Source organism: Cupressus sempervirens, chromosome 7 (assembly GCF_028749045.1).
Source record: "Cupressus sempervirens isolate cs-2001-9-10 chromosome 7, ASM2874904v1, whole genome shotgun sequence".
NCBI lineage: Eukaryota > Viridiplantae > Streptophyta > Pinopsida > Cupressales > Cupressaceae > Cupressus > Cupressus sempervirens.
The window spans coordinates 651,689,751-651,706,384 of NC_143124.1; the positions used below are offsets into that span (position 1 = coordinate 651,689,751).

General features: G+C 37.4%; 1 protein-coding gene across 1 annotated transcript in view; it reads right to left on the bottom strand.

Moving 5' to 3' along the window:
- Positions 1 to 3,218: 3,218 nt before the first annotated feature.
- Positions 3,219 to 16,634, bottom strand: part of LOC149548350 (uncharacterized) — a 72,384-nt gene continuing 58,968 nt past the window's right edge. The window contains exons 8-12 of the mRNA XM_089794251.1: positions 4,185 to 4,257; positions 4,000 to 4,101; positions 3,662 to 3,784; positions 3,454 to 3,567; positions 3,219 to 3,326 (exon numbers count right to left, since the gene is read on the bottom strand). Coding sequence (XP_089650377.1) covers positions 3,219 to 3,326; positions 3,454 to 3,567; positions 3,662 to 3,784; positions 4,000 to 4,101; positions 4,185 to 4,257 — 520 coding nt within the window. The remainder of the gene's footprint in view (positions 3,327 to 3,453; positions 3,568 to 3,661; positions 3,785 to 3,999; positions 4,102 to 4,184; positions 4,258 to 16,634) is intronic.

Consider the following 16,634-nt stretch of genomic DNA (forward strand, 5'->3'; position numbering starts at 1 on the left):
GCTTTGAAAGACTTTCAAATCATTTTTTTTTATAATACAATGCAATATATTGTAATCTAATTAATGTGATAATCTGGCTTAGTGGAGTCTTGGTATTTATATGAGGAAAATAGGATACTCAAATTGGTAGATGTGAACCTGATGCAATTGCAATTCAATGAAGACATGATAAAAATGATTAACCTTCGTGTCTTGTGTAAACATGTTAATGTCAGCAGTTGTTGAAATGATGGAAAAGAGTATGGCAACACCTGTTGCACAGTCTGGATATCTTACTCAATTATAAGCTTGGGAACTGGCGGCACAATGGAAGACAAGATCTTCAGGGTTTTTGGAGAAAAGCTTAAAAATTGAGAAAAAATCATTTCTTCCCTCTTACAAGAATGTTTCCAAGTATATTTAACTACGCCCAAAAATGGATGTTATATTCTGTTCTGAAGATAATTAAATTCATGCCTCCATAATGGATGAGCTTACTATTATTTGTATTCATAAAGTGAAGAAAGAAAAAACATATTATCGAGAATTAAATTCACCGATCTAATATCCGAATGCTACACCGGTGCATTTCTAAACTCAAAGCAATTGAAGATAATTGTGCATTATTGTTTTAGGTTAAACATGCCTCCTTAATTGTTATATATATTCTTGACTTCTCCATTGGAATGAATGTAAACAGCACCAATAATTTTTCCAAACTATCACCTAACGTTTCTTAGGAAAACAAAACCCTAAAACAATCCCTCTTCCATAATCATCAGATGGACATAAAAAATGAACATATTTATTTAAGCCTAAAATTTTACCATCATGTGAACATATGTTTCCTAGTGATAAATGATATGATACCATATATCAAAGAAAATCTCAGTAGACATCATTTTTAAAAAAAAATCACAATTGAGATCTCTAGCATTAAATGCATTTTTTAAAAATCACAACACAGAGAAACTTTTGAGCAACCTTACTTGTATCATATTTGTAATTAACTATTAACTGACACAAATTTTAATCATATTTTAGTTGTCATAAAAACCGCTAAATGCAATTATGCTAACTTCTAAGATATTTTCAGTTGAGTAAAAGCTTGAATAAGATAACAAAGACTTTTTAAAAGGAAGAAAAAATTTCAAGTTGGAAAATAATGTTTCTTATTTCTTTCGTTTATGCCTCAATGATTTTAGAAACCATTTGTGCTCTATGGTTTCTTTAATGCCTATATACTTAATGTTTGAGTTGAATGATAAACAAGTTAGTTAACAAGTTGCTGAATCAAATGTTTTTTTTACATCCATTTAAGAGAGATTTATAAAAATATATTAAAGTGGTGGTTTTTGGCATAACAAAATAGATGAATATCTTCACAATTATTTCTATAAGAGAATTTTTTTTTTTTCAATTTGCATATAATCATAGGTTTTCATTTAGTCTAAGCATTGAATTTCATCAATACATTTATTGGACTAGAGATTGGATAAATTTCCAATCATTTCCCCACATTTGTTGTCAGAGCTTAATTTGTATATATCATTTATGGCTTGGTTTTGTGTGTTAACATTTTGTAAACTTTTGAGCTTGGGAGCCACAACACTTGACATGAACATTGTTATTGGGATTTATGTCAAGATCCTTCGGTCTAGCAATATATTATTCTCATCTCTCACAATTGTTATGTTCCTTTGGTCATATGTAGTGGAACGGGGTCCATGTTATTTGTGTGATTTTAGCCTTGACACCACACGTGAAACCACCTGTGTTTTAGACTACAATATGGAGGGCTTATGTTGGGTTCATGATTTCCCTGTTGGTCACATAAAAGTATTGAATGGCTAGCCTAAAATTAGTTGTTTTATGACCTAAATACTCTTTGACAACTTGATAGGTTTTGTTCTAAAAGTTGTGAATGTTCAGATGTTGAAACAAATTTCACATTTACAATTTAAATGACCTTGCAAGTTCTCTGTATTTGCTAAAATCTATGGTATATAGATAGGTGGTAAGATTACATTAAGTATATTCTAAATGAAGGCAATTATGGTGTTTGAGTTTTATAAACATGCTATACCTAATCATCTCTATTACGCTATACCAACATGATGTTGAAGATTTCAGTTATTTGAAAATTGGTACACTGTATTTTCTCCTCTCATAGCATATTAAATTGTCTAATGTGTATTTAGTTTGATACCTTTGGCAATGATGCATGCAAATTCATCATATGTTTGGTGATGGTTCTTGGTTTAGATTATTATTGGTATTATGACATAAATTTTGATTGGAGTATTAGCATGATGCAAGTTTTGAAACCTTGATATGTTATTTAGAGCATAGATTCTTCATAAGGAAATTATAGATTACAATGACATGATATGTTTTATGTTTCTCCAAAACAAAGTTATATTGATTTAACTCAATTGAGAGATCAATACAAATCTTAGATGTCTTTGTGTGTTTAGTTGTGTTGTGCAACATTGTTGATATGTTTTACGTTTTTCCAAAATAAAGTTATAATGATTTAACTCAATTGAAAGATCAATACAAGTCTTAGATGTCTTTGTGTATTTAGTTGTGTTTTGTGACATTGTTGATATGTTTTATCTTTCTCCAAAACTAAGTTATAATGGTTCAACTCAATAGAAAGATCAATTCAAATCTTAGATGTCTCATGTGTTTAGTTGTGTTGTGTGACATTCTTCTTTTTCTGATTTATACTTCTTATTGCTACCTTTTTAATGGTGAAATAATGCCAATGGGTGATTTTTTACATTTTATGTTTATATATCATGTTATATTGATAGATCTAGGTATAAAAGGTATTAAAGAGAGCCATATTTTCATGGTTTTTTCTTATCAAAACAATTCAATTTTCAAATTTGCACTCACAAATTCTCATTGGTTATTACTTTATGATAGATTTATAAAGCAAGATAAAGTGGTGTTTTTGAATGGATATCTTCACCAATTTTTCATATCAAGGATATAATCTAAGCATTGAATTTCATAAAAATTATTGGATTAGTGATTGGGTGCATTTATAACAATTTTGCAACATAGAAATTACATTTAGCATCTTTAGTAAGAAAAAATTTCTTTCGTCATATTAACTAACACCATCCCTTCAACATATGTAAGATCCTTAACATGTTTTCATTAGGAAATCCAAAAAATGTCAAATTAGCTTAGTTCCTTATACATTTAACCTTTGGAATCAAAACACCTCAAGTTTTCATTCGCCCTCTTTTATGTTGTTCAACTTCATTTTCCAATAATAGAGATATATGTTTGATGTCTTGTCCATGAGTGTCATTGTTTTGTTTTACCACATCCTGTATGCAATAAAAATGATATGTTACCCATCCATTAAAAAATGTAATTTCTCAATAATAATATTCATAACAAATATTAAAAAATCATACAAAACATTATTAGAATATTAAAGAGTAGACTACAAACCTCAAGTTTGTGAAGAGCAAGTGTTGGATGTTCAATTTGATGTAGAGATATTTCCTTTGCTAATTTTGTCGATAGATTTGCTTTAACAATTTCAAGAGTGCTCATATTCTTAAACTACAACACCAATTATAAAAACAAAAATTTTCAATAATAAAAATGTATTCTATTATGTTAATTTGTAAACTTTTAAAAAGGAAATGACATATACATATTGATGGTTGAGAGCCTCCTTTGCAGTGCACTGATGAGTAGGATCAAAGCACAACATTCGAGACAATAAGTCAAGTGCTTCCTTGTCAATGTTACCTAGTGTCTCATTTAGTTTTCCAGCCTGGAATATTCAATACATGTTCACACAACAATTATGATTGCACTTTTGAGGGTATGATGCTGAACATTGGTCTTTTAGTAATAATACTAACTACATGAATGACTAATATTTGATTGGAAGGATGAAATAAATGAAATATAGCATTATACAAATTAAGGATGTTTATATTTTATGGAACTTAATCAAATTGTGTATATATATTTCTTTCAAACTACCTTTCCGGGCAAAGATTTCAAGTATTTTCTCCATTTATAACTTGGTATGCTCTCTATATCCTTCCAACATGGAGTTCTGATAATATTAAATATTTCATGTAGCTGTAAAAAAGGTATTAGTCAAATTAAACATTCCACTAAGTTAACTATTACAAAAACTAATGCAATTCAATAAATTATATTACCATTTGAAATTGATATTTATCATGGTCTTTAAGGAAACGTTCATTATCTTTTGGCGTGTCATACTTTTCAAATCTGTCAGAGGCCATTTAAAAGTAGTCATTTAAACTAAAAATTAACCATTTTTATCATAATAATTTTTTGCACTAATAAAACGTCAATATAAATAATATTATATTTATTTGCTTAATTGTTTCAAGAGAGACAAAAAGAATTATATTCATAACCAATAGCATAGCCCGGTGGTGTCTCGATCCCATTTGAAGAATCAACTACCTTCTGCTTTGGAGCAACATACAAATCGTCAATGTTGATGCCCATCTTTTTTGCCATAAGTTGCAACATCATATCCATTCGCCTATTTTGCTCCTGTTGCATACGACGCCCCTTCTCTAATGTACTCAATAATCTAAATATTACATTTTCTTGATCTGGATTGATATACATTTTGTCAAACACTTTTCCCTCTATCCGGCTATCTATAAGATCTCCACAGGATGGCAGGACTAACAGCTCTGATACCACTGTAATGGGCACCCACCGGTTATAACTTTATGAAAGACTTTGCAAGGAAGCTCTGATACCACTGTAATGGACACCCAAGAATGCCCAAAAGCTGAATCAACTGATGAAATTATATTAATTCTAAAAATGTTGCAATCAAGTACAAAGAGATGTATTCCAAAGGCCAAACCCTAAGGGAATGACGTCTAGAATGTTACAACAGAGAATGAACATCCTCTATTGCCAAAAAAGAGTGTGATTCACACATCCAAGCTCTTATCAAATGCAAGTCATAATCATCCGATACAATAATCTCATGCTAAACAATGAGACTCTCACCCCTATTTATCCTATTCCTTCACCCTTGTAGAAAGAACTAAAACATTAATTAATTGCAAGTGCTAGAAGCTTCCCCCTTCCAATAATTAATGTACTCTCTAGAAACTCCTCTCTTGCAATAATTAATTGTGCTTCTAGAGGCTTCCACCTTTCCAATAATTAATACACACTCTAGACGCATCTCCTTTGTAATACAATAATTAATTAAATTAATTAAATATAAAGCCACCTTTTAATTTTAATTGAATGACTTTATAAGAAATTAATTTAATTTCTTCTTATCCTCCACTTAGACTTTGGAGAACGTGAAGGCCAAAAGATGGGATCATTACAAATCCGCCCTCCTTGAAATTGCTTGTCCTCAAGCAATTAAGTAACATAATGGACTCCAACCTCCACCTGGATCCCAATATGTGATATCCATATGGAAGTTAAACAAACTAAAAATGAACATCATTAGGACCAACCACATGTCCTGCAAGTTAGCTCCCAAAACTTGCGCTGATGAAGTATAAGTTTGGATGTCACCAGAAGGCGGCTCCATAGAAGATCTATGAAATCTCTTCTTCCCAACTGCTGCAACACAAAACCGAATCTTTGTAGATGGAGAAAAAAAATCCCAACTCCACTCAGGAGAGTGATCAATATCGATCGCAAACATCAAATTATCATAAGACAATGTGGCATCCATGTTGGACATAGTACTATTGCAGAAGTGAACATCAACACTTTTTTGATCAATAGTATAATATGACTCTGTCACTATATTACTCACCTCATTAGCAATAATAGGTGTACAATGATCACCAAAGCACATATCTACAACTGCATGCATACTACTAAACTCCTTGTTGGATGGTTCAATGGACACAAAAGTGGCTGCTGATATGACAGTATCCTCGCATTCTTCTAATCCCATCATTGTTGCATCGCCATCCCCTGACAAAGCTTCATATGTGGACTCCTGACTATCACCAATAGCATAGCTCGGTGGTGTCTCGATCCCATTTGAAGAATCAAGTACCTTCTGCTTTGGAGCAACATACAAATCGTCAATGTTGATGCCCATCTTTTTTGCCATAAGTTGCAACATCATATCCATTCACCTATTTTGCTCCTGTTGCATACGACGCCCCTTCTCTAATGTACTCAATAATCTAAATATTACATTTTCTTGATCTGGATTGATATACATTTTGTCAAACACTTTTCCCTCTATCCGGCTATCTATAAGATCTCCACAGGATGGCAGGACTAACAACTCTGATACCACTATAATGGACACCCCTAGATGTCCCAAAAAACTAAACCAAATTGTTGAAAGGAATTATGTCAAACAGTTTGCATTCAACTTCTTAAAACCCCTTATAACTCCGGAAATCAAACGTTTATTTGTTTGTTGTGTTTCATGCATGGAATTGGTATCATACAACATAAACAAAAAAGAAACTACAATAATATGCAAAGTGGAAATGAACTGCTACTAATAAAATTTTATTTTCAGAATTCATAAAACCAAATACATGGCAGATTTATCAACTCACTAATTACTTCAGCAATATTGTCATAATACTCCAGCCCATGCTTACGAACTTGCTGCTACAATACTTTGTCCTCCAATCAGTCCACTACCTTCATAATACCATTCCCTCCAAGCGGCATAAGCGTCGGACAAGTAGTGAAGAAGATATGAGCAAAATATCAAATCTGCCTGTAGCCGGAAATGCAACTAAACTGCCTGATAATGAAGCCAATAAGAAAGAATTCCAAAGGCCAAACCCCAAGGGAATGACGTCTAGAATGTTACAAGAGAGGATAGATGTCCTCAAATGCCAAGAACAAAGCTACAACTCACACACCAATTTCTTCTCATATTCAACCTGTCTAATGAAGCCACAGATGCTTCCTTTTATTCTATTCCCACGGGTCCGCTCAACTCATATGGGCAATGTGGGATAAAAGATGTGTAATATAAAACATATATTAAAATACCCCTTATGTCTCCCTTGGGTACACATCACCATAAAATAAATATTAAAGTAACACTTTTATATTTTACAATTAAATTAGACGTTACTTTAATAAAACTTCAGGCATTAAAATGTATTAACAATCGGACTTCGAATAATGCGAGTGATAGCTCATCGAAAAGCTCTCACCGAGGAGTATCGAATCCAATCACCAAAATTGACCTGCACTGTGTCCTGCCGACTTACTAAAAATAGTAAGTATGCCTGAAACTGAGTAAATCAACTTCGTTTTGGCCCAAACTGGAAATGACTAGGCCAAAACACTCCAAGATCCCATTAAACCCTTCATTAGCCCTCGGGACCATGTAGAACAAGGCTAACGCACACACACTTGGTCAACTACTAAAATGGGGACATTACAGTCCGCCCCCCTTGAAATTGCTTGTCCTCAAGCAATCTCAGTCCAACCTGCTGAATAACCTGCTCACTCTCCCATGTAGAATCTTCCTCCGGCAGGTCTTTCTATCTGACCAAATACTCCTTCACTATCCTGCTTCTAAGCTTCCTCTCTCTGGTATCCAGAATAGCCTCAGGTACTAACACAAGCTTCCCCTCCTCATCCAAAGGGGGTAAATCTGTAGAAGGCACTACACTCTGACCAATGGCCTTCTTAAGCCTAGACACATAAAACACATTGTGCACTCGATTGCCCTCTGGAAGCTCAAGCTCATAGGCAACTTTGCCCACTTTGCGAATCACCCTGTATGGACCATAAAATCTAGGTTTCAACTTTTCAGCTCCGCTCTTCTTGAGCGATGACTGTCTATATGGTTGTAGCCTCAAGTAAACCATATCCCCTACCTCGAAGCTGCGCTCTATTCGGTGCTGATCAACATACAATTTCTGTTGATTCTGAGCCTGTTGTATATTCTCTTTGAGCACTTTCAGGATGTCCTGACTATCCTGCAATAAGTTTTTGGCTTTGGGAACTCTACTGTCCCCCAAAACTAAATCCATGAAGCTAGGTGCTTCATAACCATAGAGTGCCATGAAAGGAGTCATCTTGATGGACATATGATAAGTGGTGTTATAACAATACTCTCCCATATGCAACCATCTGATCCAAGCCTTTTGTTGTGTAGTTACATAGTTCCTCAAATATCCTTCCGCCCATTTATTCACAATCTCTGTTTGCCCATCTGTTTGCGGATGATAACTAGTGCTAGGTGTAAGATCTGTACCACACAACCTAAACAACTCTTGCCAAGAAACACTCATAAACTTACTATCCCGGTCGCTGACAATGAATCTGGGCAACCCATGTAACCTGAATATCTCTTTAAAGAAAAGATCTGCCCCCTGTGCTGCTGTGTAAGTGGACGGAATAGCAATGAAGTGAGAAAACTTCGTCAAGCGGTCCACCACCACATAGATGCAATCCCTTCCCTATACTCGTGGTAAACCAGTGATGAAGTCCATCGAAATACTTTCCCATTTCCTATCAGGAATGGGCAAGGGCTGTAATAAACCTGCAGGAAATGTGTGTTCTCCCTTATTCTGTTGACAAACCACACACTCCCTGACATACCTCTGAACATCATCCTTGAGCCCTTTCCATGAAAACCGCTCTCGGATCTTCCTGTAGGTCTTGAAGACCCCCGGATGTCCAGCTGTGGGTGCATCATGAAATGCCTTCAGTATCGCCTCTCTCAAATGTGATGACGGAATCAAATAAACCCTGTCCTAAACTCTGATCAATCCATCTATCACCTCATAGAGATCATCTTGTATGGTACCTGAAATCAATCCAGAAGCCCAAGCATCTCCGACATACTCTGCTATAATCCGATCTCTCCAATCTCCTGAAATCTCTGCCAGAGCACATACGTGAGGTCTCCGAGATAAGGCATCAGCCACCACATTTTTCTTACCTTTGACAAACTCTATGTCAAAGTCATAAGCCTGCAATTTAGTCACCCATTTTTGTTGTTGGTCATTAAGATCACGCTGGCTCATGAAGTATTTAATACTGTTGTGATCAGTCTTGATCACAAAACGTCCACCTACCAAATATGATCGAAATTTGGCCAATGCATGCATTATGGCCAACATCTCTCGGTCATAGACAGAATAACTTTTCTCAACTCCTCGGAGCTTCCTACTCTCGAATGCAATGGGATGCTTCTCCTGCATCAATACTGCTCCAATCCCGTCACCTGATGCATCACAATGAAGCTCAAAAGGCTTCATGAAATCCGGTAGAGCTAGAACTGGACATGAAGACATTACCTGCTTGAAATGCTCAAAACACCTTTGTGCTGACCCTGTCCACACGAAGGCTCCTTTCCTAGTAAGATCTGTCAAGGGTGTAGCAATCTATGAGAATCCCTTAACAAACCTCCTATAAAAACCACATAAACCAAAGAATCCCTTAAGCTGTGTAAGGTTTGTGGGAGTAGGCCATTCTACAATAGCTCTAATCTTTTCGGGATCAACCCGAACGCCATCTGCACTAATGATATGCCCCAGGTAAAGGAGCTCAGTCATGCCAAACTCACATTTAGATTCCTTGGCATATAATGACTCTCTCTCCAGAATAGATAACACCTCCTCTAGATGATGTAAGTGCTCCTCCCAGGTCTTACTGAAGACCAAGATGTCATCAAAGAAGATCAAGACAAATCTCCTCAGCTGCTTCCTGAATACCTTGTTCATACAACTTTGAAATGTAGTAGGTGCATTGGTTAGACCAAATGGCATAACCATGAACTCAAAGTGGCCATAGTGACATCGGAAGGCTGTTTTCTCAATGTCCTTTGCTCTCATCCTGATCTGATGGTATCTGGATCGCAAATCAATTTTGGTGAAGAAGCATGCCCCATGCAACTCATCAATCAGCTCATCAATCCTAGGAATGGGATACCTGTTTTTAATTGTTTTCTTATTCAGTGCCCTGTAATCGATGCACATGCGCATCGTCCCATCCTTCTTCTTTACCAATACTACTACTGAAGCAAAAGGACTCTTACTGGGCCTGATATGCCCCATCTCCAACAAATCCTTAATCGCCTTCTCTATCTTATCCTTGTGTTTCTTAGGATGACGATAGGGAGTAATCATAACTGGTTTGGCTCCCTCCTCGAGCTCAATAACATGTTCCATCCCTCTGTCAGGAGGAACCCCATGAGGAATATCGCTAAATACTTTAGCGTGTCTATCAAGTATCTTCTAGACATCTAGTGGATGACTCTTTTCTTGTGGCTCTGGTGAAGTTGGCATAATGTGGCACTCTGCCGCCCACTCTATGTCATCATGACGAAAAAGTCTCTGCATTCTCCTCAAGGACACTACTCTGCAACCTCCATCTGAAAGCCCTCTAAGTACCACAGTTCTGCCCTCATGCTGGAATCTCATCTCCAATTTCGCTAGATTGAGTGTGAACTCAACTAGTGAAGCCATCCATGTCATGCCGAGGATGACATCATAATCTCCCATGTCCACAACATAGAACTCATCCTCCAACTCGTAGCCATCTCCAAACCTAATGCGAAGATTAGATATCTTCCGAGTGCATAATAACTTATCACCGTTAGCCACCATGACTCTAAACCCATCATGCTCCTCTGTCTGTAACCCTCTCCTGGCTACCAACTGTGCATCTATGAAGTTATGTGTAGCCCCAGTGTCAATAAGAGATATCACTTTCTGCCCCTGGATAGTACCCCTGACCTTAAATGTGATTGCCTTTTGGGCCCCTGTCAAGCGTGCCAACGATCTATCATCCTTAGGAATGTTGCTCTCCTCTATAGTGTTACCCTCATTTGAATCGGAGTGTTGATCCTCCCCTTCTGACTCTGACTCTTCTGCTGAAAAATACTCCATTTGATTTGCCTTAGCCTTGAGAGAACATTTATGAGATAAGTCCCAAGGCTCTCTACAATGGAAGCACAGCTTCTTCTTTCGAAGTTCATTCAAGGTTTCATTGTCTAATCCTTTTGATCCTTCTTTGGGTTTGCTATACTCTTTCTGAAATGATTTTTGGTCTTTGTCCTTGTGGTAGGAAGAATCTGTTGAATGGTTTTTTCCTTTGTATACCGAAGGGGCTAAATCTCGTGCCTTTTTAGTTGCTTCAGCTAACATGAGTGGATCATGTCCCTTCACCCAACCTCGTAATGGATCAGCAAGACCATCACAAAATAACACCACCAATCTCCTAAGAGAGATATCAGTAACAAGTACAGACAAGCGCTGAAACTCGGCAATGTAAGCATCCACAGAACCTGACTGTTTTAACTGTGCTAGCTCCTTGAAATGTAACTCGGGATCCTTAGTGTCAAATCTCCCAATCAATGTTTCGGTGAATTCCTCATAGGATGTAATCTGATTATGCCCCAAAGTCACCATGCCATGATACCACCATTCATGTGCAACGCCATCCAAGTGCATAGCTGCATACTTGATAGCCTCCTCCTCTGGCATAGGATTTAGCTGCAAGTATGTATCTACCTTCTGCACCCAAGCTCGTGCAGTCATCTTCCCTGAAGCATCATAATAAGGTAGAGAAAGTTTTCCAACTTTCTTCCTCAGCTCAAAGTTTTGATTCCTCCCTCCTGCTTTAGGCATGTGTCTCATCCTCAAGTCCATATAATCTCTAAGAGAAATATCCGCCTGAAACTCTGGTCCACTAGCCTCCCAGTCCCTCCTGAACTGATCCTGTAACTCGATAATCTGCAGTTTGTTTACTGGATGAACCAGATCTCTGGGTGGAAAAGTGGGTAGAAGAGGTCTCGAGCTCACAGTCCATGCTGGGCGTGCAACGTGTCTAAAGTTATCAACCTCATTCCCATTATTGCCGTGTCCATTATTACCATTAATGTTATTCTCAGGACCATTGTTGTTGCCTTGGCCTTCATGGTTATTGTTTCCCCCGTTGTTATTGTTTTCCTCGTTGTTATTGTTTCTATTGTTGGCATCACCTGGATTAATATTGACACCCATCTGTCTAGCCATGAGCTGCAACATCATGTCCATTCGCCTATTCTGCTCCTGCTGCATACGCTGCCCCTACTCTAATGTATCCAGTAACTGTCAGAACAGTACCTCCTCTTGATCTGGACCAGCATTTCTGCCTCCGCCTAATCCTGTATTCCTGTCATCTCGATCACCCATATTATTGTCCTGATCACAAAATATCTCCTCTGTGTCTGTATGTTTGAATTCAATGTCCCCCTGCACAGATTTACTAGACTGTTTGCTTTGCAAGTCTGAAATCCTATTTTGTCTTGCTCTGGTATCGCGGAAATTATAAGACCCCTGTCGCATGCTCAAACATAAATGCTTAGCCTGTATTTTTTACTTACTTTTTCCCTCTATCCGACTGTTCCAAATTCCCTATAAGACCTCCATAGGATGGCAGGACTTATAGCTCTGATACCACTATAATGGACACCCCTGGATGTCCCAAAAAACTAAACCAAATTGCTGAAAGGAATTATGTCAAACAGTTTGCATTCAACTTCTTAAAACCCCTTATAACTTCAGAAATCAAACGTTTATTTGTTTGTTGTGTTTCATGCATGGAATTGGTATCATACAACATAAACAAAAAAGAAACTACAATAATATGCAAAGTGGAAATGAACTGCTGCTAATAAAATGTTATTTTCAGAATTCATAAAACCAAATACATGGCAGATTTATCAACTCACTAATTACTTCAGCAATATTGTCATAGTACTCCAGCCCATGCTTACGAACTTGCTGCTACAATACTTTGTCCTCCAATCAGTCCACTACCTTCATAATACCATTCCCTCCAAGCGGCATAAGCGTCGGACAAGTAGTGAAGAAGATATGAGCAAAATATCAAATCTGCCTGTAGCCGGAAATGCAACTAAACTGCCTGATAATGAAGCCAATAAGAAAGAATTCCAAAGGCCAAACCCCAAGGGAATGACGTCTAGAATGTTACAAGAGAGGATAGACGTCCTCAAATGCCAAGAACAAAGCTGCAACTCACACACCAATTTCTTCTCATATTCAACCTGTCTAATGAAGCCACAGATGCTTCCTTTTATTTCTATTCCCACGGGTCCGCTCAACTCATATGGGCAATGTGGGATAAAAAATGTGTAATATAAAACATATATTAAAATACCCCTTATGTCTCCCTTGGGTACACATCACCATAAAATAAATATTAAAGTAACACTTTAATATTTTACAATTAAATAAGACATTACTTTAATAAAACTTCAGGCATTAAAATGTATTAACAATCGGACTCTGAATAATGCGAGTGATAGCTCATCGGAAAGCTCTCACCGAGGAGTATCGAATCCAATCACCAAAATTGACCTGCACTGTGTCTTGCTGACTTACTAAAAATAGTAAGTATGCCTGAAACTGAGTAAATCAACTTCGTTTTGGCCCAAACTGGAGTATTTGGTCAGATGGAAAGACCTACCGGAGGAAGATTCTACATGGGAGAGTGAGCAGGTTATTCAGTAGGTTGGACTGAGATTGCTTGAGGACAAGCAATTTCAAGAGGGGCAAACTGTAATGTCCCCATTTTAGCAGTTGACCAAGTGTGTGTGCGTTAGCCTTGTTCTACATGGTCCCGAGGGCTAACGAAGGGTTTAATGGGATCTTGGAGTGTTTTGGCCTAGTCATTTCCAGTTTGGGCCAAAACGAAGTTGATTTACTCAGTTTCAGGCATACTTACTATTTTTAGTAAGTCGGCAGGACATAGTGCAGGTCAATTTTGGTGATTGGATTCGATACTCCTCGGTGAGAGCTTTCCGATGAGCTATCACTCGCATTATTCGGAGTCTGATTGTTAATACATTTTAATGCCTGAAGTTTTATTAAAGTAACGTCTAATTTAATTGTAAAATATTAAAGTGTTACTTTAATATTTATTTTATGGTGATGTGTACCCAAGGGAGACATAAGGGGTATTTTAATATATGTTTTATATTACACATCTTTTATCCCACATTTCCCATATGAGTTGAGCGGACCCGTGGGAATAGAATAAAAGGAAGCATATGTGGCTTCATTAGACAGGTTGAATATGAGAAGAAATTGGTGTGTGAGTTGCAGCTTTGTTCTTGGCATTTGAGGACGTCTATCCTCTCTTGTAACATTCTAGACGTCATTCTCTTGGGGTTTGGCCTTTGGAATTCTTTCTTATTGGCTTCATTATCAGGCAGTTTAGTTGCATTTCTGGCTACAGGCAGATTTGATATTTTGCTCATATCTTCTTCACTACTTGTCCGACGCTTATGCCGCTTGGAGGGAATGGTATTATGAAGGTAGTGGACTGATTGGAGGACAAAGTATTGTAGCAGCAAGTCCGTAAGCATGGGCTGGAGTATTATGTCAATACTGCTGAAGTAATTAGTGAGTTGATAAATCTGCTATGTATTTGGTTTTATGAATTCTGAAAATAACATTTTATTAGCAGCAGTTCATTTTCACTTTGCATATTATTGTAGTTTCTTTTTTGTTTATGTTGTATGATACCAATTCCATGCATGAAACACAACAAACAAATAAACGTTTGATTTCCAGAGTTATAAGGGGTTTTAAGAAGTTGAATGCAAACTGTTTGACATAATTCCTTTCAGCAATTTGGTTTAGTTTTTTGGGACATCCAGGGGTGTCCATTACACTAACATTTAGAAGATGCTACAATTTATTGAACTAACACATTCAACATAACAATCTTTATGTTTTAAGATAACAATTCCTTGTAGGAGCATAGCTCCTGCATCCGGCTTCAACTCTTGCGTCCGATTTTGACTCTTACATCTGGCTTCAGCTCCTAGGTTCAGCTTTATGGTGGCCTCTCTAGCTTCCATTCTGGCTCTAGCTTCTGTTGCTTTTCAAGCTAGGGCTTCTGCTTTGGCTTCTATTTTTTTTCAAGCTAGGGCTTCTCCTGATCCTAGTGGAGATATTCATTCCCTAGGTGTTGTGGGTGGTTCAACCATTTCCTATGCTAATGTGGCTACTTGTGAGGCTGGTCTTGGTGGCTAGGTTGTGTGTCCAGGGCCCTGTGATGCTATGCCTATTGTAGTTAGTAACCCATTAATGATTGATTTAGAGCCCGATATTGTTGATGAGGTCTCTATTTATGTGGATGACCTCTCCTCCAATGTTGCTATCTTTTTTTTTAAGGGTTTTTGGCCCTCTTTGCCAGAGCTACATGCTTAGATCTCCCGTGTTTGGAAGCCCTTCATTTTAGGTACAACTCAGATATACCTTGTGACAGGGGGTTTTTTCATTGCAAAATTTGAAACCTTAGAAGATAGAAATGCAATCCCGTGTTTTGGTTTCTCATGGGGGAGAAGTTTCCTTTGATGGCTAAACCTTGGTATAAGGAGTTTGACCCAGTGATGGAATCTTTTAATAAGATTCTTCTATGGGTCAAGTTGCCAAATCTCCCCCTTCACCTTTGGGTGGATTTTGTCTTGGAGGTAATGGGGGAAGCCCTTGGGGGCTTCTTGATGGTAGATATTGCATCTTCCAATGTGTTTAGGACGACGTATGCTCGCATCCTGTTTGAGATCGATGTCTCCAAGGGACTCCCTAAAATGATTACATTGAAATATTTGCATGGCCCTTGGATTCATCGTCTTCATTATGAGGGCATCCCCTTCTGATGCAAGATGTGTCACAAGACCGGCCATCTTGTTGCCCGCTACTCCTCTGAAAAATCTAGACCAAAGAAGTCTCCTCTTAGTGGAAGGGTGTCTTGGATGATCACTATATAGTTCAAAAAGATTCCTCTGGTGGGAATGGTGACTCTTCTCAGGACACTGTGGTGGTGGACTCAATTGCTGTTTCTAATGGCACGACTGTCCCTACGGTGGTGACTTCTTTTGATCACCTTCTTCTAAATCCTATCTCTGGCATTTCGACTGTTGCCCCACCTGTGGCATCATCTATGGATTTTGTTCCCCATCTCTGGACATTTTTTATTTCTCAGCTACAGTTCATTCCCTAACTGTGGGGGTTTTAGGGGATGGTTGTGGTGTTGCTGCCTTTGTCGGGTAGAGGGCAACTGGTTTGGTGGAGGAGGGACAGACCGTAGTAAAAGGTAAAAAGGTTAAGCCCTCCGCTCCTTTTAATATGGCATCACATTCTCAAAAGTTGGGAACGAAAGGGAAAGCTTGATTGTGGTTGCCCCTTTCTTTGGTTTTCCTAGCTCTTTTGGTCTATTGTTCTTGTTGTCTGACATGGTAAGGGACCTATTGTTTATTCTTCTTTTTTATCATGGGGTTTCAGGTGCATGTTCAAAACTTGTTTGTGTGGTTGATGAGTATTGTGTTATCTGTGATGCCACTCTAGTCACTATGTCTTGTTGGGTGACCTATTTCACCTTTGGACTGTAGTTTTGTTTGATTTGGGCTTCTTTGAAAATTTTATAATTGTAAAGGGTTTCAAGCTCCCTTTAAAATCTGTTTTTCTTATCAAAAACAACCTTTATGTTTCAAATCTCTCAATACAATACTCTTCATTTATCACATTATAATTTATTAATATTGTATTATTTTTTGTAATTCATATATAAGTTCTTTTTATTTACTTGTAACATGTACTTTAAAATCATATTTTAATTATTGATATATGCAT